General features: G+C 45.8%; 1 protein-coding gene across 2 annotated transcripts in view; it reads right to left on the bottom strand.

The window, feature by feature from the left end:
- Window positions 1–489: 489 nt before the first annotated feature.
- The window catches only part of SLC12A9 (solute carrier family 12 member 9), a 52561-nt gene continuing 28767 nt past the window's right edge, over window positions 490–24283 (bottom strand). For both annotated transcript variants that reach the window (XM_082257200.1, XM_082257199.1), the window contains 5 exons: window positions 23150–23274; window positions 9496–9688; window positions 4223–4397; window positions 1883–2029; window positions 490–1797 (listed from right to left, as the gene is read on the bottom strand). In XM_082257200.1, coding sequence (XP_082113326.1) covers window positions 959–1797; window positions 1883–2029; window positions 4223–4397; window positions 9496–9688; window positions 23150–23274 — 1479 coding nt within the window. In that variant the 3' untranslated portion in view covers window positions 490–958. The remainder of the gene's footprint in view (window positions 1798–1882; window positions 2030–4222; window positions 4398–9495; window positions 9689–23149; window positions 23275–24283) is intronic.

Raw genomic sequence — 24283 nt, forward strand, 5'->3', positions numbered from 1 at the left:
ACTGAAATAGGTTTGGGGATTGACTGACTTTTTAACTCCTAAACCAAATAGAGATCATTTTGGCCTCAAAGAGTCTACATGTACTAAAACAATCCTAGGAACTGAGCAGGTCAAGTGAGAAGGAAGCAGATGGAAGACTTTGGAGTCATATTCAGAGACAATATTCAGAGTAATAAAATGGTGAGCGTGAAAATGTCAGATATCCCCTTAAATACCCTCAGAACAACAGTCAAACCATATGTGACAACAAAATAAGATATATAAACCAATTTATACCAATCACAATTTGGATTATATAATCTATTTATCCGAATAGTGCGATAAGTAGATGTTCAGAACTCCGAGTTGTCAAGTAAAAGCAAGCAAAAACAATAAAAAATTCAAAGAGAGCTTAGTGAGTTAACCCCACCTAATGTAAAATTTTCTTTTGTCTGCTAGGAATGTTAATGCTCCGACTGAGCCAACACGTACTTTCAGAGAGTGGTCACCATTCGGAAATGGACTAGCAAAAATTAAATCTTCTCTTTATCGAAAGTTGTGTATAAAATAAGGAGAGAAAAAGAACAGACCCCCAACCAACCAATCAATATGAGCATAGACACAAGAAAAGACAAAACATATGTGCAAATGACCTGCGTAAAGTGCTAACATGAATGGAAGCAAAACTAAAAAAGATCCAGTCTCGAAATCATGAAGTACCCTCAAGGGTTCCAAAATCCAGCAACAGGGTTTTCAGTCGTTGTTCTTTCGGCAAAGGAGTAAACTGTTCCCCTATGTACCTTATGTCTCAGGGGCGTGGAGTGAAACGATTTATAGAGGAGATGGAGAATATAGTAGGTTAATGCTGCTGTAAGTTTTAAAGCAGAACTGGAGTTGCTTTGACTAGAATGATGAAAAATCCTGATAGGACAGCTTCTAAGAATGGCAGATACAGATCTGTGAAAAGTAATGGCGTTTCTCAAAGTTCAGTGCATGTAACTGGTGTTAGGCCTTGAATCAGCAATGTTGGCCCCAAACCCACCGTGAGCGCGTCTAATTCCTCCAAGTAGCATTCGTGAAGAGCTGAGTCAGCAGGAGGCCGTGGGAGATAGAGGAACCTTACAGCCGACTCAGCACCGCCCTCCTCTAGCACTACACGGTTGGCAGCGTTTAGATACTCAACAGGAATGGGCTCACGGGTGAGGCCTTGGCCTTCAAAGTTTTCTCCTCGTAGGATGGCCACTCTGTCCCAGGCGACCACACGGATGGAGGCACGGATGCGAAGCTTTGCAAGCAATTCCCGGAATTTCACTTCTGCTGCTAGCCAGCCATTGCCAGTGCCACTACCATTTGGGCTTCTTGACTCTACGCAAAGGAAGACACGGAGCTGGTAGCGGCGCCATGAGGCGGCCATATTGAGAATGCATGCCATCTGCAGAAGAAACAAGCTACAAACATCCACATAGGCGGAAGCTTGAGGTCGGAGCAGATCCAGAGGCCACACATCAATATACATGGCAGCATCTGATCCAGGGGTTCCTGGCCTTAGTAAAGATGAAAAATTCCGAGCCAAGACAATATTTTTATGCATCTTCAGAGCATCGCAGATTATTGAAACATACTCCTTAGGAGTAACGTGATGTGGAGTTTCAGGACTTCGGACAGGGGGAAAATGGGCCTGCAAAGAGGTGGCATCAACACCAAATGGGTCGTCTCGGGGTGAAAGTCCTGGAGTGAAAGCGGAATCCTGAAGAAAGTAGTCATCGGGGCAGGAGTTGTCATAGAATCCCAGGACCAGCATGTTTGGCTTCATTCCACCTGGAGAGTAAGAACAAGAAAATGTAAGATGTGGGTGTGGAGAAGAGTGATGAGGTGATGGTGACATTTTGGTGTTAAAACTTACCAAGCCCAGTAATTCGCAGCAGCTGTTGCGTTCCATGTCGGACAGTTGGACTCAGGGTGAGGTCCACAAAGGCTTTGACATTGAGTTTATCAACCAGACTAAGCCAGAAGCTGTAATGAGCCTGAACTGGGTCTGAAGGAAGAGCATCTGTAATTGAATTAAATATACATAATGTTAAGTTTAACATGTCGTTATGGAGATAGCCTTTGCTTGTGGCTTTCTTCCACCTTCTGCTTTGGTAGCATTTACAATCCACTACTACGTTCATGATCCACCTTGTCTTTTTAATACTTAGTATCAAAATATAAAATACAACTAGGATGTAGCACCCTCCTAGGTTAAGGACGCTAGGTAAACTTAGTGTGGTTTGCTCTGTAGCCAGAGTTGCTGTGATCTGCAATTTTGGTCTTTTCTGACTCTACAGCCTGGGCATTTGATTCCCCCTGAGCCAGCTTTGAGTTTAGGGCAGGTAAATTAAAATGCCCAGGCTGTCCTCCACCTTGCCCCATCCAATCCCTGTGGAGGAGCGCCTAGATGGTGGATGGGAGGTAGGTAAATATCCAGGAGTCCAGGGAGATCTGTTATTCCCCTGGAGGAAGGGGGGCTGTGTGCTTCAGGCGGCTGCTATGCCATGAAGCCTTCTGGATTGGCTGCTGGACTACTTCTTCCTCTGGATTGAGCCCATGGCTTTGCTTCTACTGGGATTCGTGAGTAGGGCCCAATCCTTTGAGCTGCAGTTTATCTAGCTGTGGATATTACAATCTGCTCCAGGGTGTCTAGCGTGCCATCTATCTTGTGATCTTCAGCTGCAAAAATCCAGACTGTTCCAGTCTGCTCCTATTGACTGTCTAAACCTATCCTGTGGTTGTCAGCTGTGGGAAATTTAGACTGTTCTAGTCTACTTACATTTCCTATAGATGCTCCAATATCCCTGGTCTACAGTTGGGAGTGAAACAATGTGTTGCTACTGCCCAGTGCAGAGGTGCTACTGCTAATTCTGTGTCTTATATTCTCCTGGACCACAGCAGGGAGTGAAAGACTGTGTTGCTATCACCTAGAGAAAGAGTCCTTTGCAAAATCTGTGCTTTGACATTTTCAGTATCCTAAACCCCACTGTCCTCCTCAGCAAGTTTTCAGAAACAAATAAAAAAAAAAAGAAAAAAAAAAAAAAGAAGAAGAGATGGACATCCCCTTGACCAGGGGTATTGAATTAAAATTCACGAAGGTCCGATCTGTAAAATTTTCTTCTAGCTGAGGTCTGAATGAATCGCTTGTTCGTCCGATGACTCAGGTGATTCACATCACAGCCCCCTCCTCTGAAATCACAATCTTGTTTTTACATCAGTTTCCTCAGTCCCCCTTTACATCACAGCTTTCCCGTGACAGTGGTGTCCTCTGTCCCCAGTCACATCCCCACCCCCACAGTAGTGTCTCCTGCCCCCCTCACTTCAAACTGACCCCCCCCCAGCAGGGCCCTTTGCCCCCAACTTCACACCCCCCCCACAGCAATGTTCTCTGCCCCATTTTATACCCCTCCTTAGCTCTTCCCCCCTCTTCTTTCACACTGCAGCCCCCCTAAGTTCTGCCCCATTCACATTGCAGCCCCCCTTAGCTCTGCTTCCTATTCACACTGCAGCCCCCTCAGCTCTGCTCCCTATTCACATTGCAGCCCAATCATTTACATTGCAGCTCCCCTAAGCTCTGCCCCATTCACATTGTAGGCCCTCCTTAGCTCTGCCACCCATTAACATTGCAGCCCCCCCCTCAGCTTTGCTCCCTATTCACATTGCAGCCCCCCTCAGCTCTGCTCTCTATTTACACTGCAGCCCACCTAAGCTCTGCCCCCCATTCACATTGCAGCCCCCTTGGATATGCTCCCCCATTCACATTTCAGCCCTCTCAGCTTGGCCCCCCCATCACATTACAGCCCCATCAGCTTTGCCCCTCCTATCACATTGCAGCCCACCCCCCCAGCACTCCCCCCTATCACATTGCAGCCCCCTCAGTTCTGCTCCTCCCATTCACATTGCAGTCCCCTATGCTCTGCTCCTCCCAATTCACATTGCAACCCTCCTAAGATCTGCTCCCCCCATTCACATTGAAGCCCCTTGGCTCCGCCCCATACAAATGGGACAGTGATCCGGTTCGCATCTAACCCTCCATTTAGTGATGCCTGCTCTAGATTGATTATTGAGCCAGAGCAAGTAAACTGTTGCTGTGTGCCTGGTGGCCTCTGAACTGTGTGCAGAAACAACCTGTTAACTAGTAGAGTAGCTCCTTTGGGGGTAGCGCTACACACTCATAATGGCAGTCAGGATTACCTTGACTTGGGAAACTCACCCAAGTCTCCAGTCTCTACGTGACCCAAAATGTAGAGACCACCTTTCTTCAGATCATTGATGAACTTGATAAGCTGGCAGGAGGTGCGAGGGTTGGACACCATTAGAAGAATTTGTGGCCTCCAGAATTTAACGTGTTCTTTCCGTACATCAAGGAGAAGGAGATACTTTCTGACCTGAGGCAAAACAAGTAATGACGAACAAGTTCTTCAACTAATGTAATATGTGGATATACAGATATATTTCTAAGCGTTTCTATAAACAGTACAAATCATGTGCTTGATTCATGCAAATCCAACTTTTTAAAAAGCACAGGCTTGAAGTAGAACTGGAATAAACAAGTTGATTAAATAAAAAAAAAACAACACATACAAGGGAAGACCTTTTACACTCACCTGTCTCAAAGCTCAATCCACAGATTTCTAAACTACTGATTATTTATTAGGCTACTCTTTCCAACAGAATCTTCACATCCAACACACTTCTGGGTGTGTTGTATGTCTTGTCGCCTGCCATATGCCGTGGTTTCATCTGCCAGGGAGTTAAGGGGTCCATACCTCCCAGAGATGCACTGGATGTCAAGAGTCTGATGGAGGCCATGGCTCTTGACTATAGCAAAGATCTGAGGGACAGGTGGTGGGACAGAGTAGTATAAAAAGGTACTTTTTTTTCCAGGGGGTTTGTAGGCAGTTCGCCTACTGTGTGTGTGTGTGTATAGTTAGCACCTATGGTCCGCTCTGGAATGCCGATTCCCCCAAAAGAACCCCCGGAACATGGAATTCTCTGTTAGAGCACTACCAAGCGTGGACTTCCCTCTAAGGGACTCCACCTGTGCAGGATAATCTGGGGCAGCCACAGTTAGGTTCAGTTAGGAACAGAATGTGATTGCATGTTACCCATGTTTGCCAAGTTACAGTAAACGTTGATTGACCAGTTCCATCTGGAGTGTTTCTCCAAAAGCTTGTTCAACGGAAACAAAGTATGTGCTAGATCTGGCAAGAATTTGTGGTAATAGTTCAGCAAACTCAGGTATGATCGCAGCTGTTGGTTTGGGGCTGGAGCTTTTACTAAAGCATCAACTTTGGCTTCCGTGGTATGTATACCCTCTGCATCCACAAGGTGGCCACAAAACTCCAATGCTCTTGGAGTCTCGCCAACACAAGCTCCACGTTCCGCTTGTGTTCCTGGTCCGTCAGGCCTGTGATGAGCATGTCATCTAACAGGCACTGTGTGAAAGGAATGTCCACCAAAATCTCATCCATTTTGCGTTGCCAAATGGCTGGGACAGAGGTTACACCAAACACCATCCGATTGTATTCATACAGTCCCTTGTGAGTGTTGATGGTTAGAAACTTGCGGGACGAAGGGTGGACCTCAAACTGTAAATAAGCTTGCCTGAGATCAAGCTTGGTGAACTTTTGACCTCCTGCAAGAGAGAGGCAAAAATGTAATCTACTCTGGGTAGGGGATACTGGTCTATCTCCAGTTGAGAATTTAGTGCCATGCGGAAAATCGCCACAAATGCGCAAGTCCCCATTCGCTTTCTTTACTGGTACAACTGGTGATGCCCACTCGCTGTGCTCTACCTTTGAGATGACACTTTGTTCCTCCAGCCGGCTTAGTTCAGCTTCCACACCTGCTCGGAGTGCGAAAGGTACCGTCTGAGCTTTAAAGAACCTAGGCTGGGCATGGGGTTTCAGCCTGAGTCTCACACAGTCATGCTTTATTTTCCCCAAATGGTTATCAAAGACTTGTGGGAATCGCTGTTTCAGGGATTCCACCCATCCCTCTTTATCTCCTGATGGGATGGTCAGGGTGTTGCAGGGGTTTATGGCGATGTCTGGCATGCCAAAGTGAGCAATCTAGTCTCTCCCAAAGAGAGGGGGTCCCCCATGTTCTAGGATATATAATGGCATTCTCTTCGTCTGACACTTGTAGGATACCTGTACTTTCATGTAACCCAGTGGGTGGAGTATCTGCTTTGAGTATGTCTGCAGTTTGATTGGTGTTGGACGGATAGTTGTTCGGATCAGAAGTTTTCTCCATTGTTTCTGGGTGATAACTGAAACTGCTGCTCCTGTGTCTACATCAATCTCGAGTTTCTTTCCTTCCATGGTTACCTCTACAGTCATTGCTGAGGGTGCTGAATGCATATGATGTATGTCTGAGGAGCACTTCCTCATCCTCTGATTCCGATGACGATGTATATCTTCCCACCATATATGCCTTTGTCCTGGGGTTCAGAGATTGTTTATTTCGCACCTTCTTACTACGGCAGACTCGTTTCAGATGGCCTGCCTTACCACAATTATGACAGAACTGATCCTTAAACCGGCGGACTTTGTGATCATGGTCTGTATTCCCACAACGGTAGCAAGCTGACTCCCGGCTTGGTGAGGGTCTATATTTCCAGTTTGGTGCTGTTGGCTTGACTGCTGTTCTGAAAACTTCTTTAACCTCTTCCCTTCTGCTCTGGGGGTTCAAAGCCTTTGTATCTTTCACAGCCATTTCCATCACTGAAGCTATCTCAATAGCCTTTGTAAGGGTAAGGTCTTTCTCTGTTAACAGTCTCTTTTGGCTAGACTCACTATTCAGTCCCATGACAAACTTATCCCTCAGTGCAGTCGGTGAGTACTCCCCAAAAGAACAGGTTGAGGCTAGTCTGCGAAGGGCAAGCACATAAGCCTTAATATCTCCACCCGGCTGTTGCTGCCGCTGATAGAACCGGAATCTCTCTGCAATCTCTAGTGGTTTAGGCTGGAAGTGATTTCCTAATAGTGCCAGGAGCTCTGCCAAAGTCTTAGTTGCTGGTTTTTCAGGGAAAAGGAGATCCCTAAGAGTGTAATATGTCCTAGCACCAACCACTGTCAGAAATACTGCTACTTGCCTGTCGCCTGGGATGGCATTTGCACCAAAATACTGTTCCAGTCTCTCAACCCAGGAACTCCAGGATGTCTGTTCTCCCATCAAATTCACCTAATGTCCCAATCAATTACATTTTCCTGCTGGGCTCTGTGGGTGTTTGTATCCAGGTGACAATCCAGAGGTTTTTTTTTTTTTTTTTTCTTCTTTTCTTTTCTCACACGGATAGTAACCTTGTAAATCCCATCCTCGTCGCCACTGTTATATTCTCCGTGTTGTGAGAGACACAGGACTCTGATCTGGAACAACGGATGTTTATTCAGGACTCACTGTACACTCCACACTGCATGAGTGGAGCCGGCATTGGGGATCGACAGTTTATTGAGGGAACCATGAATGCCAACATGTACTGTGACATACAGAAGCAGAGTATGATCCCCTCCATATGGAGACTGGGCCTCAGGGCAGTATTCCAACATGATAACGACCCCAAAAAAAACCTCCAAGACGACCACTGCCTTTGCTAAAGAAGCTAAGGGTAAAGGTAAGGGACTGGCCAAGCATGTCTGCAGACCTAAACCATATAGAGCATCTGTGAGGCATTCTCATACCTAAGGTGGAGGAGCCACAGGGCAGTATTCCAACATGATAATGACCCCAAACAAACCTCCAAGACGACCACTGCCTTTACTAAAGAAGCGGAGAGTAAAGGTGATGGACTGGCCAAGCATGTCTCCAGACCTAAACCCTATTGAGCATCTGTGGGGCATCCTCAAATGGAAGGTGGAGGAGCGCAAGGTCTCGAACATCCACCAGCTCCGTGATGTCATCATGGAGAAGTGGAAGAGGACTCCAGTGACAACCTGTGAAGCTCTGGTGAACTCCATGCCCAAGAGAGTTAAGGCAGTGCTGGAAAACAATTTGGGCCCAATTTGGATATGTTCATTTAGAGGTGTACTCACTTTTGGTGCCAGTAGCTTAAACATTAATGTCTGTGTGTTGTGTTATTTTGAGGGGACAGCAAATTTACACTGTTATGCAAGCTGTACATTCACTACTTCACATTGTAGCAAAGAGTCATTTCTTCAGTGTTGTCACATGAAAAGATATTCACAATGAAATATTCACAAAAATGTGAGGGGTGTACTCACTTTTGTGATATACTGTGTACTCACTTGTGTGAGATACTGTGTGTGTGTGTGTGTGTATATATATATATATATATATATATATATATATATATATATATATATATAAATAAATAAATATAAAATTATTTTTATTCGAATGCAGAAAAGTGAACAAACAAAAGAGAAATCTTCATCAAATGATTACAATGACTCCTTAAATCATCTTTGGCTTTAAGGTAAAAAAAAAAAAAAAAAACCTGAAAGACAAAGGCATAATGAGCTAGTGTGAATCGTATACTAGCTCATTATGAAATACTTCCTTTAGTTTAGAATGAAGCCCCTGCAGTGCCGTCCGCTCACTGATGACACGGCCGAAATGTCCAGCAGTCTTACTTCCGGGTTCGCGTCATCCGGCCATCTGATTGGCTGGAGCCCTGATAATGTCACTCCCACGCATGCGTGCGGGAGCTGCTGTTCACGGCACTGGGCTCTAAAAGAATGGCTCAGGCGGCCGTTCCTTCAGAGCACATGAGCCGGTGACTTCATCGGCTGCATGCAAAGTAAATATCTCCTAAATGGTGCAAGTTTACAGTACCTTTAGGTAAGCCTCATCATAGGGGCACCTATAGGTACAAACACTACTTGGGGGTTTACAACCACTATAACAAAAACAGCATTATTTCGAACTAGTACTCTAATAACACACACAGTCTTTGATTTCAGAAATATGTTTACAATTCGAATCCGACTGGAATTTGATTTAAAATTCGATTTGAATTTCAATTCACATTTCCGAAATTCAGATGAATTTAATTTCGTTATTCGGCGCATTCGGTAATGATTAAGCACAAGATGTATGTGTGAAACGCGTCTACGTGACCCTATGTTTGGTGTCATTAATTTGTCAGCACTTTAGGCAATTGGAATTCCTGGATGTGCGGCCGTTTCTTTTCTTACAAGTTTTCCACGGAGGCAGGCCGGGGCTAGCACTCTGTGGGATATTCCACCTCCAAGCTACCATCACACACCTGAAGCAGCGTTTTCTCCCTTCAGTATATTCGGTAAACTTCATATCAGTCTTCATAACTTGATATCTGAATCTCCGAATAACTAAAAAATTTGTCCAAATATTTATTCGGAATAAAAAGACCCGCACATGTCTAGGGTAAACCTTCGGTAAATTGTGCCCTGGTAACATTGGGTTTTCTTTTATGTATTTTAAGCAGATCACCTCTCTGGGGTTGCCTACTCTTGCCCAAGCGGTGGTTTCCTCAACACTTACCTGATGGAAGATGAGAGCCTGGCTAATGTAGCCCCAGCTGCTGCTGCCACTTCTGAAGTGGATGGTCCCCAGCAGTAGGAGTAGGAGGACGATGCTGCCCGACGCGTAGGCTGGGTTTATCAGGAACATCATGACCAGACAGCTTAGGATCCCCAGCAGGCAGGAGTGCCAAGAGAAAAGGCGGAATGTCGGACTGTGGAGGAGGCAACAGAGGCAAAAATCATCACACGAGCTATTCATGGCAGTTAATGACCTTTCATTCTGTACAGTTGAGGACAGGGCCGCTGATTAGGGGGAGGGGGGACCACCAGTCCTCCTGTAGGGGGCCCGGACACACAGGGGGGCCCCAACAGCACGGGGAATCGGTGCGGCCGGGCAGGGAGACAATTACAGAAGGAAGCCCTGTGCAGATCTCTACAGCAGCTGAAAGCCAATTTTCCCCGCTCCTGCCAGCTTTCAGCTGCTGCAGGGAGAGACACAGACACAGGGCATCATTCCTGTAATTGCTTCTCCGACACCGATCCCCCCAACCTCCCCGTGTGCCCCCTTTCACTGTGCCCACCTCCCCCCCACCTCCATGTGCCCCACTTTCACTGTGGTGCACGCTTCCCTGTCCTGTAAATAAATAAAATAAATTCTAAAAAAAATAATAAATTAAACATTGTAATAAATAATTTAGGAAAATTGTAAAATAAAATTGTAAACATTTAAAAATAAATAAATAAAAATGCCAATTCACACAGGTTCTCTTTTATGTTTTTATGCGTCTGCTAATAATGATTTTAGTGGAAATATTGTCTTAATACATTCGGGGGGGGGGGGGCCCTGCCAGGGAGATTTTACGGGGCCCCGTGATTTCCAACAGCAGCCCTCGTTGAGCAAAAAGGGATATTAGTGAACAGAAAGCTAAACAGGAGAGCTCAATGCCAAGCAATAGCTGCAAAGACAAAGAAAACCTTGTAAGCCTTTAAAGCAGAACTAAAAACCCATTAAAAAAAAAAAAAAAAATGTATATTATATACACACACACAGTATATATATATATATATATATATATATATATATATATATATATATATATATATATAGTTTTTCTGGCAGATGGGTCATTAAGAGTCCCTTTTGCCTAACCTTTTCCCTGGCTCGTGGGGTTTTATTTGTTTTTGGTGTAAAGTGTATGGCGCATGCCGAGAATAGGAAAATATAACTCCTGCACATTATTTTGAGAGCTCGGCTTTTAGGTTGGTTTAGGTCATCAATGTAACGTTTGATCACTGTGACCAATCACAGCAGATCACATGACAATTGTAAGCAATGGATGGCTTCCTTTCATGCCATCCATTGTATACAATTATTTTGCTAACTGATTGGTCATAGTGATCACATGGTACAGACAGGGCCTATCACAGCCCACCTGTGCCATGTGATTAGCTATGGCTAATCACAAACACACACTGAATGAATCAGATTCATTCATTAAAAATGGTTGCTTAACTACTTGCCGACCAGCTGCCATAGTTTTACTGAGGCAGGTCGGCTCTGTCCCACGAAACTACGTACCTGTACGTCGCTTCGGGGGACCCCTAGCAGGGGCGCATGCCCATTCGCCACAGGGGAAGCTGATCTGTGGATCCGGCGCCCATGATTGCTCCCCGTGGAGACAGAACACCGGTCTGCTGTTGTAAACACGGCAGACCACTGTTCTGTCAGTAATGAACACAGGAATCCTCTTCTTTAGGAACACGGATCTCTGTGTTCATGCAGCAAACCCCCCCCCCACAGTTAGAAAGCACCCCATAGGGACACATTTAACCCTTTGATCGCCCCTGGTGTTAACCCCTTCCCTTCCAGTGTCATTATTACAGTAAAAGTGCATATTATTTAGCACTAATCACTGTAGTAATGTCACTGGTCCCTCCAAAAGTGTCAGTAACGGTTTTTGATCTGTCCGCCGCAATGTTGCAGTCCTGCTAAAAAAAAAAAAAAAAAAAAAAAAAAAAAAAAAAAAATCGCTGATCGCCGCAATTGCTAGTAAAAAAGAAATAAAAATGACAAATCTTTCCCTTAGTTTGTAGGCGCCATAAATTTTGCGCAAACCAATCAATATACACTTATTGGGATTTTTTTTTTACCAAAAATACAGTGGGTATGGAAAGTATTCAGACCCCCTTAAATTTTTCACTCTTTGTTATATTGCAGCCATTTGCTAAAATCATTTAAGTTCATTCTTCTTCCTCATGAATGTACACATAGCACCCCATACTGACAGAAAAACACAGAATTGTTGACATTGTTGCAGATTTATTAATTAAAAAAGAAAAACTGAAATATCACATGGTCCTAAGTATTCAGACCCTTTGCTCAGTATTTAGTAGAAGCCCCCTTTTGATCTAATACAGCCAGGAGTCTTTTTGGGAAAGATGCAACAAGTCTTTCACACATGGATTTGGGGATCCTCTGCCATTCCTCCTTGCAGATCCTCTCCAGTTCTGTCAGGTTGGATGGTAAACGTTGGTGGACAGCCATTTTTAGGTCTCTCCAGAGATGCTCAATTGGGTTTAAGTCAGGGCTCTGGCTGGGCCATTCAAGAACAGTCACGGAGTTGTTGTGAAGCCACTCCTTTGTTATTTTAGCTGTGTGCTTAGTCATTGTCTTGTTGGAAGGTAAACCTTCGGCCCAGTCTGAGGTCCAGAGCACTCTGGAGAAGGTTTTTGTCCAGGATATCCCTGTACTTGGCCTCATTCATCTTTCCCTCGATTGCAACCAGTCGTCCTGTCCCTGCAGCTGAAAAACACCCCCACAGCATGATGCTGCCGCCACCATGCTTCACTTTTGGGACTGTATTGGACAGGTGATGAGCAGTGCCTGGTTTTCTCCACACATACCGCTTAGAATTAAGGCCAAAAAGTTATATTTAGGTCTCATCAGACCAGAGAATCTTATTTCTCACCATCTTGGAGTCCTTCAGGTGTTTTTTAGCAAACTCCATGCGGGCTTTCATGTGTCTTACACTGAGGAGAGGCTTCCGTCGGGCCACTCTGCCATAAGGCCCCGACTGGTGGAGGGCTGCAGTGATGGTTGACTTTCTACAACTTTCTCCCATCTCCTGACTGCATCTCTGGAGCTCAGCCACAGTGATCTTTGGGTTCTTCTTTACCTCTCTCACCAAGGCTCTTCTTCCCCGATAGCTCAGTTTGGCCGGACGGCCAGCTCTAGGAAGGGTTCTGGTCGTCCCAAACGTCTTCCATTTGAGGATTTTGGAGGCCACTGTGCTCTTAGGAACCTTAAGTGCAGCAGAAATCTTTTTGTAACCTTGGCCAGATCTGTGCCTTGCCACAATTCTGTCTCTGAGCTCTTCAGGCAGTTCCTTTGACCTCATGATTCTCATTTGCTCTGACATGCATTGTGATCTGGAAGGTCTTATATAGACAGGTGTGTGGCTTTCCTAATCAAGTCCAATCAGTATAATCAAACACAGCTGGACTCAAATGAAGGTGTAGAACCATCTCAAGGATGATCAGAAGAAATGGAAAGCACCTGAGTTAAATATATGAGTGTCACAGCAAAGGGTCTGAATACTTAGGACCATGTGATATTTCAGTTTTTCTTTTTTAATAAATCTGCAACAATGTCAACAATTCTGTGTTTTTCTGTCAGTATGGGGTGCTATGTGTACATTCATGAGGAAGAAGAATGAACCTAAATGATTTTAGCAAATGGCTGCAATATAACAAAGAGTGAAAAATTTAAGGGGGTCTGAATACTTTCCGTACCCACTGTATGTAGCAGAGAACAAACTGGCCTAAAATGATGGAAAACATTTGTTTACATTTTTTTTTTTATTGGGCGTGTTATATAGCAGAAAGTAAAAGATATTGTTTTTTTTGTTTTCTTTTTAGAATTGTCGCTCTTTTTTTTTGTTTATAGCGCAAAAAAAAAAAAAAAATTAGCAGAGGTGAATAAATACCACCAAAAGAAAGCTCTATTTGTGGGGAAAAAAAAAGACATCAATTTTATTTGGGTACAGCATCGCACAATTGCCAGTTAAAATAACACAGTGCCGTATCGCAAAAAAATGGCCTGGTCATTAAGGGGGGTAAACCTTCCGGTCAGAAGTGGCTAAGACAGTGAAATCCACTGGTATAAACAATCACTATGTAAAAAAAAAAAATCATTTCCCCAGAGTAGTACATTGTTACTATGGAAACGCTGTATTGCTCTGATCACAGTGTGTTAAAAAATCATAAAAAAAAAAGAAGACAAAATGTAATTTTTTTATTATATATGTTTTTTAATGATTTTAATGACACTGTGACCAGAGCCAATACAGTGTTTCCATAGTAACACTGTACTACTTTGGGGAAGTAATCAGGATTTTTTTTTTCCACATTAGGATTTCTTTATACCAGTGAATTTCATTTCATTTCATATAAGCAACCATTTTTACTGAATTAAAAAAAAATGTGCATTTTTATTTTTTACATGTGGTCACCAGTCAGTGTCCCTGATCACCACCAAACCATTCATACGATGACACTGTACTGCACTGGTGTCGTCTTTTTTTTTTTTTTTCATTTTTTACATTTTCATAATAAACTGTGACAAAAAAAAAAATGACAACTTCAAAAAAACTTGCCATGACCCTCAATAAATACCTCCAGACGGTCTACTTTCCAAAAAGGGTTAATTTGGGGGATATTTGTTCTGTCCAGGCCTTTTCGGGCATCAAGAAATGAGATAGGCCATCAGTGTAATCAGGACTAACCGATTTTCAGATATATACGCCATTGGTGGACTCTGGTATGTATACACTAAATAATATACACTGATTTGGGGGTATACACTAAATACACTGATTTGGGGTATTTTCACCAAGGAAATGTAGCAGAATACATTTTGACCTAAATTTACGATGATTTCAGAAGATATCAGAAGGATGGGATCTCAAATTATAGAGATGGAACCTGCGCCAACAGGTTCCAACCACCAGAGATTTTCCACTCCTTGGGACACTTTAACCACTTGCCGACTGCCGTCAGTATATTTACTGTGGCAGTCAAACTGACGTAGGGCTACGTCGCTCGTAGGTGGTGAGCGTGCACCGCCGGAGGCGCGCTCCCGCCCAGAGATGTATAGTAACTAAGTAGAACTACTTCACTACGGTACTTAAATACCGAAAGGCGGTATCTGTACTTTCCTAGAGTAGAATTTTTTTCTCCTACTTCCACTTTTACTTCACTACATTTTTTCGATGATTTCAATACTTCTACTCCGATATTTTTTTTTTTTTTGTGCTGCATAGTTACTCGTTACAATTATAAAAATTACCACTGCCAGAACAGTAGATGGCCAGTCTCATGAAGCTCAAAACACGTGTATTGGGGGCGTGGCTGCCAGCGCGGAAGATGGCTGCTTGTTGAGTCAGCTCCGCACGGCCACCCAGGACAAACGCCGCTACTAGGGCCCACAAAGCTCCTACACACCCCGGACACGATCCGTGACCTGCGGGGGACCATCCGCCATGGCTAGGCGCAAGAAGGATACCGGACAGTCCGGTAAAATGACGGGATATCTCATCTCCCAAGCCTCCGGGCTCCGCCAAAATGGCGGCGGGACCACGAGCGGAGGGCAGCGCGGGAAGCCGAGCCCGACGCAGATCCCCAAGCTTCCACAGCTCCAGACTACCCCACCTCAGCGCCGCATGATTGCAAACCCGGATAGCGGACAATCTTCGGGTTCACCTTCGCCACCTTCTCCGTCATCCCGGAGCCCAGCAAAGCACAGACAGCGCAGGGACTCTCCTCCTCCAGCGCTGCACGATTCAGGTATGGAACTTACTTTTAACAATCAGGCCTCAGCGGCCTTCAGCCCCACTCCTGGAGACTCCTTTGCAGCCTGCCCTTCGGGGGGGAACCCTATCTCAGAATCCTCAATGAAGAATATGCTGTACTCCCTGCGAGCATCTAAGCAGGCTGACATGCAGCAGCAAACCAGGCAGATAACTAAAGAAATCTCCTCTCTGGGCTCCAGGATAGATTTAGTGGAAAGAACTGTTAATACCCATGCTGAATCCATTAATATGGTTATAGACAGGACGAACTCTCAATCCGAGGAAATCGCATGGCTGAAAAATAAGGTCGCCGATCTAGAAGATCGGAGTCGGCGCAACAATATAAAAGCTGAGAGGTGTTCCAGAATCGGTACCCCCCACACAACTTCTGCAATATGCGACGGAGCTGTTTAAAACTCTGGTCCCCACTATCCCGGACTCAGAACTTTTAATAGACAGGATTCACCGTCTACCCAAACCCTCCTTTCTAACGCATGATGTTCCCAGGGATGTTCTCATGAGGGTGCATTTTTTCCATGCTAAAGATCGCATCATGCTTGCCTCCAGACAGAACAATCAGCTACCGGATCCATATAGCGCTGTACAACTCTTGCCGGACCTGTCCAAGCACACACTGCAGGCTAGGCGCAACCTATCCACGATCACTAAGGCTCTGCGCAACCATCAGGTACAACACAAGTGGCGATACCCTGCGACCCTTCTGGTCACCCATGAAGGTTCATCTGTGGCTATTAGATCCCTGGAAGAAGGGATTTCAGCGCTCCGTAGATGGAACATACTGCCGGCGGATCAGGCTTTGCCGCCCTTCTCTCCACCTTTACGCCCATTGGAAGCTGAATGGCAAGTAGCATCGCGCAAGAGATCCTCCAGGTCTCCGTCAGTGCACTCCAGCCCCAACGCACACTGAGGACCCACGTTTTTTGTCATAGGTCACGGATAGCACCTCTATCTGGCCTCCTGTTATTTTTCTAGCGGTTGGTTCCGCTCTCGGACTGCCGAGACAGTCCATTTCTTATGCTTTTTGTTTTCTTTTGCCCTCATACCTATTCCTCCTTCCCCTGCTACCTCCTCCTTGGACAGTAAGGATGATTCGCAACTGATGCATTTTTGTTCTGTTTTGTACGCCCAAAGGTCAGCTCTAAGGATCCCTATGTCTACCCATGACCATTAAGGTGATATCCATCAACGCGAACGGTCTCAATCACCCCGCAAAAAGACGCTCTCTGTGGAAGGAGGCTACCTCACGGAAAGCTGATATATTAGCTGTACAGGAAACACACTTTCAGGTTGACAATCAACCTCGCTGTACCCACAAGAACTTTCCACTGATCCTGTTTGCCTCCTGTAACGACAAGAAGCGGGGTGTGATGCTGGCGTTTAGAGACACTTTGGCGGTCACAATCCACAAGACTGTACTGGATCCTGACGGCAGGTTCATCATCACTACCTGTGACATAAATGGCATGCCAATGACTCTGTGTGTACTCTACGCACCAAACTCGCACCAACTTCGGTTCCTGAAGAGAGTTCTCCCGCAAGTATATGATGTTAAATATGGTCATTTATTGTTGTGTGGGGACTTCAACGCTGTCGTCGACCCTGGGTTGGACACCTCGGCGTCCCCCCGGGATCGACGGCAGTCCTTGGGGCCCCTTCTTCATAAAGAGAAGCTGTACGATGTTTGGCGATGTCAACATGCAGCGGAAAGGGACTATTCCTTTTTCTCTCCTAGACACAATTCCTATTCCAGGATAGATTTGTTCTGTGTAGACTTATTTTTGCTGAATAGGGCGACTTCCTCTGGGATCGCTGATATCACCTGGTCCGACCATGCGGTGGTGGAATTGACCATAGAGGAATCTGCCAAATTCTCCCCGACACGTATCTGGAGATGTGACTCCCGGGTCTTGCAGGACGACGGGTGTCGTAATAGACTCAACAAGGAGATACATGAGTTCCTTGCCATTAACGAACCCTCTGTCTCCGACCCGTGGGTGCTGTGGGGTGCACTCAAGGCCTTCATTAGAGGGGTGTGCATCCAGCAGCAGTCGCGGCTTCGGAGGCAGAGGAGGGACAAGATATCATCCCTAACGACTGACATTCACAATCTGGAAATGACCAACAAAGCACGACCGAACGATGCGGACTCGATGGCTTTGATTAAGCTGAGACAGGACCTTAGACTCCTACTCCTAGAACAGTCAGACAAACATCTCCAATACCTTAAACAACAACATTATTTTCAAGCTAACAAAGCGGGGAAATATATGGCCAATCAGGTTAAACACAAACAGGCTAAGTCAAGGATTGCACATCTGCTGCAACCCTCGACCAAATCGAAAATCACACACCCGCAGGCCATAGCCGACGAATTTGCCAACTTCTACGGCGCGCTGTATAACTTACAGAACGACCCTAGCGAACACCAACCGACAGCTGCGGATATTGACCAATTCCTCGCGGCCGTGTCCCTGCCATCTCTCACTACTGACCAACTGGAATCGTTGAACTCACCGATTCTACTGTCTGAGGTCCAAACCAGCATCTCCTCCTTGCCCAAGGGTAAATCACCAGGGCCGGATGGATTCTCAAATGAATTCTTCCAGCTCACGTCCCACCTCACGAGCCCCACTTTAGTTGCAGTGTTTAACAAGGCCATGGAGGTGTCTTCACTCCCACCTGACATACTAGGGGCCCACATTGTCACGCTACCCAAACCAGGGAAAGAACCTAACACCCCTGCTAACTTTCGCCCCATCTCCTTGCTTAATTCCGATGCCAAAATATACGCCCGTATACTCGCCAAACGCTTGCAAGCTATATTGCCGTCCCTTATACATAAAGACCAGATGGGATTCACGGCTGGTAGACAGACGTCGGACGCGACTAGAAGGGTCCTAGGAATCATGCATCTAGCTCATACATCCAAAACCCCGTCAGTGCTACTCACTTTGGACGCCGAAAAGGCATTTGATAGGGTCCACTGGGGGTACATGCGAGCCACGTTGTTGAAATTTGGCTTTCGGGGCCCAATACTGTCAGCTATTACAGCGCTGTATTCTTCCCCAACGGCTCGGGTATACACTGCTGGCACTCTGTCCAAACAGTTCCATATATCGAATGGTACCCGTCAGGGATGTCCTCTCTCTCCATCGATTTTTAACTTAGTCATTGAGCCCTTAGCGGAGACCATTCGATCCAACCCCTGTATAATGGGCTTCTCCCTCCCTTCCTATCATCATAAGATAAACCTTTTTGCGGACGATATTATCTTAATGCTTACCCAACCGCACACGTCCCTCCCAGCAGCTTACGATACACTTCAGGCATATAGTAAGGTATCGTACTACAAATTAAATGCATCCAAGTCCACGGTCCTCAACATGGGGGTCCCCTCCGCCTCCCAGATATCCCTCGCGAGTAATATTCCCATTCCATGGTCCTCGGATAAAATACACTACTTGGGTATAGATCTCCCAGCAAACCCTGCCAAATTGCTCTCAACAAATATGTCCAGAATACAGGCAAAGATCAATGCCGACATATCTCGCATGCACCCCCTGTGGTTCTCATGGAGCGGCAGGGTGGCGGCGTATAAAATGTTTATCTTGCCACAACTGCTGTATTTGTTCAGAGCTCTCCCTATCCATTTCCCTATGACGCACCTCCTCAAACTGTCTAGGACCTTGACGACCTACGTGTGGGAGGGCAAGCACCCACGCTGTGCTTTCGCGACTCTAGTTCGGAAGAAACAATTTGGGGGGGCATCGATCCCAGACATACCGACGTACTATTGGGCCACTGTCTTGGCTCAGCTACGACATTGGCTAAACTCTGCCGAACACCCGATTTGGGTGGACCTGGAGAGAGACATTGCACCCATTTCGGACCTCAAAGCGCTGCTTTTGAGTGATAAATGGAAGGCTTGGGACCTACGCTTACTGCCTCCTACTATGCAAGCTTCGCTGAGGGTGTGGCGTCGCTCTCCAGTCCCGCTCAATGAAAGAGACATTCTGTCCGAAACCTTATTACCGATTTCTATTCTCCGATTGCATATACCTGATCTCCCCACACGCTTACTGACTAGTTGGGGCCTTAGGTCACTTAACTCCTTCTATGATAACGGCACTTTGCTCTCAACTCCCGACCTCATTCGCAAGTATGCACTCCCACACAACTCCTTTTACCAAGTGCTCAGGGTAACGCACTTCCTACTATCTCACCCATTATGCAAAATAACCGTGGACGGGAAACTATGGGACGCACTCACAGACACGTCGGGACATTCCCCTAGACTGTCAACCTACTACAATATATTGCTGGACAATGTGACGTTTCACAAGACCACACACATGTTCAGATGGGACAGGGACCTGAATGCGACTTTCTCTATTACTGAGTGGAAGGCAGCTCTCCAGGCGATTCACAAATATTCACACTGTGCCACCCATTGGGAAACGGCTCTCAAGATAACGAATAGGTGGTACTACACCCCCTTTCGACTGGCAGGCTTCTCCCCAAAATATTCCCAACTATGCTGGAGGGAGTGCTCCCAGGTGGGCACTCTGCTTCACATACTATGGTCGTGCCCCTCCCTACGCAGTTTTTGGAACCAAGTGTTCTCTTACATATCTTCTCACACGGGCTGCCTGACCTCACCGTCCCCAGCTATGGCCTTATTACATCTAGGTATAGATAAAATCCCTGTCATGTATAGACCTTGGGTGACCCATGTTCTTCTGGCGGCCAGGACGGTAGTCCTACGTAAATGGAGAACACCCGATGCCCCGAACCTGTCAGAGGTGGTTTCATTATTAAAAACGAACTATCAAATTGAAAAGGCTATCGCCATCAACCAGTTGAAGTTGCAATCCTTCAACTCCCAATGGAACTTCTGGGCAACAACATTGTAGACCAGTTCTAATGTACTGACATTATTGTTCTTTACTGCATCCTTACTCCACTTACCTCACCTAACCTGTACCTTTCCCTCCCTCCTCTACCCCTCCTCCTCCCCCACTCATGGGACAGGCACTGTTCGGCTTGTACTGTTATGTTTCGTTAAGCCTGTACCATGTCAATATGTTACTATATTTGTACGGTTGTTCATTTGCAATGTATGCATTTAATTTTCAATAAAAATCATTTACACAAAACAAAACAAAAAAAAAAAAAAAACATGTGTATTATCAGCGCATACCAAAATAAATGCTACTGTATGTATAAATAAAAGCTGCATTTGAAATAATAAAAAACAATATGATGTTCAAAACTTTTGACTTCTTTCTTGAATAACTACATAACACAGTACTTGTACTTTTACTTTCAGTACTTGAGTAGCAAATTTTTTTAAAAAACTACTTGCGATACTTAAGTACAAAAAAATGTTGAATACTTTAGTACTTCTACTCAAGTCACTTTTTGATCGAGCACTTCTACTTTTACTCAAGTATGGGTTTCGAGTACTTTATACAACTCTGCTCCCGCCCCCGCTCATTCACGGACCCCCCCCGCACGTGTGGCCGGCGGCTCCGATGTCCGCCGGTCACCCGCGATCTCCCGCTGGAGAGGGAGAAAGGCAGACGGCTGATGTAAACAAAGCCGCCTGTCATTCTCCCTGGTGTAAAGGTAGAGATCATACGATCCTGCTATGTAGGATCGCATGTCTCTGTGGTTACATCACTAGCCACGCCCCCCCCACAGTTAGAAACACGCCCCTAGGGATACATTTAACCCACTGATCACCAATAAAGTTAACCCCTTCCCTGCCAGTGTCATTTTGACAGTAACAGTGCATAGTTATAGCACTGATTACTGCAGTAATGTCACTGGTACCCCCAAAAGTGTCAAAAATGTCAGTCAAGGGTCCGATCTGTCCTGGCTGCATGGGTTTGATGGAGACCTAATTCTCTTGCACTTGAGGTGACCCCCTATAACATAGTGGTCTACTGGTTCGGGTAAGCAGAATGTATTCCTTATCTAGGGTGTGAAGTTGATACGTTTGTAGTCACCCTATTTCTACCTGGCACGTTTTCCTGGGTGGTGCAAATTCCTTTACCCACGTGTATCACCTGCCTAGGACTTGCTTTTCGCACATATTATTACATGGACTTCTATTTCTGTTTCAGTACTGTTTGTTACTAATTGTTTTCAGTACTGCACTTTTTATTTATCAATTTGGAGTGTGTCTTTTTGCTCTAAGCCCCCGTTCACACTGGGGCGACCTGTCAGGCGACCTGGTCGCCTGACAGGTCGCCGTAGGTCGCCTGCCATAGAGAAGCTGTGGACCCGTTCTAATAGGAGCGACACAAGTCACTCCGACTTAGAAAAAGGGTCCGGAGCTTCTTTGGGGCGACCCGGAGCGACCTGCATTGACTTCAATGTTATGAAGTCCGTGCCGGCCGCTCCGAGGTCGCGGTGCGAGCAGCGCGCCGTGACCTGTGAGGTCGCCCCGGGAAGTAGCGCCGCCCCAGTGTGAACGGGGCCTTACTGCTGGCAGCTTATTACATGCTCTAGCGCAGTGTTATTTTCTGTTGTTTCATCTTTAACCACTTAAGCCCCGGAAGATTTTACCCCCTTCCTGACCAGGGGGTATTCTTTCCCCATTCCTTTCCTCAGGCTGACAGCGCGTGGAGAGGAGAGTGGATAACTGGCTTGTGTGAAAGGGACATCTACAGTGATAATCAGGGCACCGATCATCAGTGCAGTCCCAACAGTGCCCACCTATCCATGCCCAGCAGTGCTGACCTATCCGTGCCCACTTATCCGTGCCCACCAGTGTCCACCTATCCGTGCCCACCAGTGCCCACCTATCCGTGCTCATCTATCAGAGCTGCCTCATCATGCCCTCCTCATCAGTGCCCACCAGTGCTACCTCATCAGTGCTGCCTGCCTATCAATGTTCATTAGTGCTGCCTATCAGTGCCACCTCATCAGTGCCAATTCATCAGTGCCACCTCATCAGTACCGCCTCATCAGTGTCCAGCATCGCCTATCAGTGCCTATCAGTGCTGCCTATAAGTACCCATCGGTGCTGACCTGTCTGTGCCAAGTGTCACCTATCAGTGCCCATCAGCGTCGGCTATCAGTACCCATCAGTGTTGATTATCAGTGCCCATCTTTCAGTGCTGCCTCATCATGGCCTCCCTCATCAGTGCCCACCAATGCCACCGCATCAGTGCCCACCAGTGCTGCCTGTCAGTGCCCATCAGTGCAGCCTCATGAGCGCACATCAGTGGAGAAAAAAAGTTACCTGTTAGCAAAATTTTACAACAAACTACAAATTTTTTTTTCTCCAAAATTTAGCAAAAAATAAAAACCCCAGTGGTGAATAAATACCAACAAAAGAAAGCTCTATTTGTGTAGGAAAAATTGATACAAATGTCATATGGGTAAAGCGTTGCATGACCGCACAATTGTCAAAGTGTGAAAGCGCTAAAATAAGAAAATTGGCCTGGGCAGGAAGGGGGTGAAAGTGCCCGGTAGGCAAGTTGTTAAGGGAATTCCTTGAGAACCCCCCAGATCACCAGAACCAGTGTCCCCATTGATTTATCCTCTATTACTTTTCTGGGGACAACCCAAAATTTGGGATTTTCATTTACTTTCACTTTCAATGATAATGGTAAACAGGAGAAATAGAGAGGGGGAATCTCCATAATGGGGACACAGACAGCAATAAAAACCTGACAGGGGTTCTAATTCCTCCCCACTCTATCCAAAACTACAAAGAAAGGTTTTTTTTAGCTATACTTTAAGTGGGCAAAAAACTAAATAAAGAAAAGTAGTACTCTGACAGTCACTTACCGGAAGTTTGGTGCGGACGCCCACTCAAGGGCGAGGCAGGCCAGGTCTATGGCTGCGTACGCCATGAGGTAGAAGACGGTGACAATGCCAGCGATGGTGTTCAATTTTCCAGCTAACAAAACAAGCTGAAAATAAAGAGAGAAAATATCACAGCAGAAATACTTCAAAGGAAAGTCCGCTCCATGCAAAATTCTACTTTTATTTTTGCATCGGACAGGTATCTTCACCAGAATTCCCAGCTCAAATAACTAATTCAAATCTCCCCATTGTGGGAGGGGCAGAGACAGACTACTGCAGGAAATCGAACCATTGTGGGAGGGGCAGAGACACAAACTACTGCGGGGAAATCTCACCATTGTGGGAGGGGCAGAGACACAAACTACTGCAGGAAATCTCACCATTGTGGGAGGGGCAGAGACACAAACTACTGCAGGGAAATCTCACCATTGTGGGAGGGGCAGAGACACAAACTACTGCAGGGAAATCTCATCCTTGTGGGAGGGGCGGAGACACAAACTACTGTAGGGAAATCTCACCATTGTGGGAGGGGCAGAGACACAAACTACTGCAGGGAAATCTCATCCTTGTGGGAGGGGCAGAGACACAAACTACTGTAGGGAAATCTCACCATTGTGGGAGGGGCAGAGACACAAACTACTGCAGGGAAATCTCATCCTTGTGGGAGGGGCAGAGACACAAACTACTGCAGGGAAATCTCATCCTTGTGGGAGGGGCAGAGACACAAACTACTGTAAGGAAATCTCCCTATAATCTCCTCTTTCTTCTCCTGGTGTGAACTCTGCTTATTTACTGATGGATATTTCTGAATGGACACCCTGGACAATCACCTGCTATTTTCTGCTGTCTGGTAGGGATGGGCCGAACCCCTGAACAGGAGACATTTTCTAACCCAAACAGTGAACCCTACTGAAGTCTATGGGTGTTGGAACAGGAAAAATCAAAAAAGTACCCATTTTCAAGGCTTTTATGCAAGAAATTGGCCATAAAAGTGGTATGGGGGGTCCGGGGTACTGCCCTGGGGGGTACATGTACCGATAAAAAAAACCAAAAAAAAATTGTAAAAACAATTTTTTTTTTTTTTTTTTTAGGAGCAGTGATTTTAATGATGATTAA

This window comes from Pelophylax lessonae (genome assembly GCF_965119305.1).
Source record: "Pelophylax lessonae genome assembly, chromosome: 4".
In the NCBI taxonomy this organism is placed as follows: Eukaryota; Metazoa; Chordata; class Amphibia; order Anura; family Ranidae; genus Pelophylax; species Pelophylax lessonae.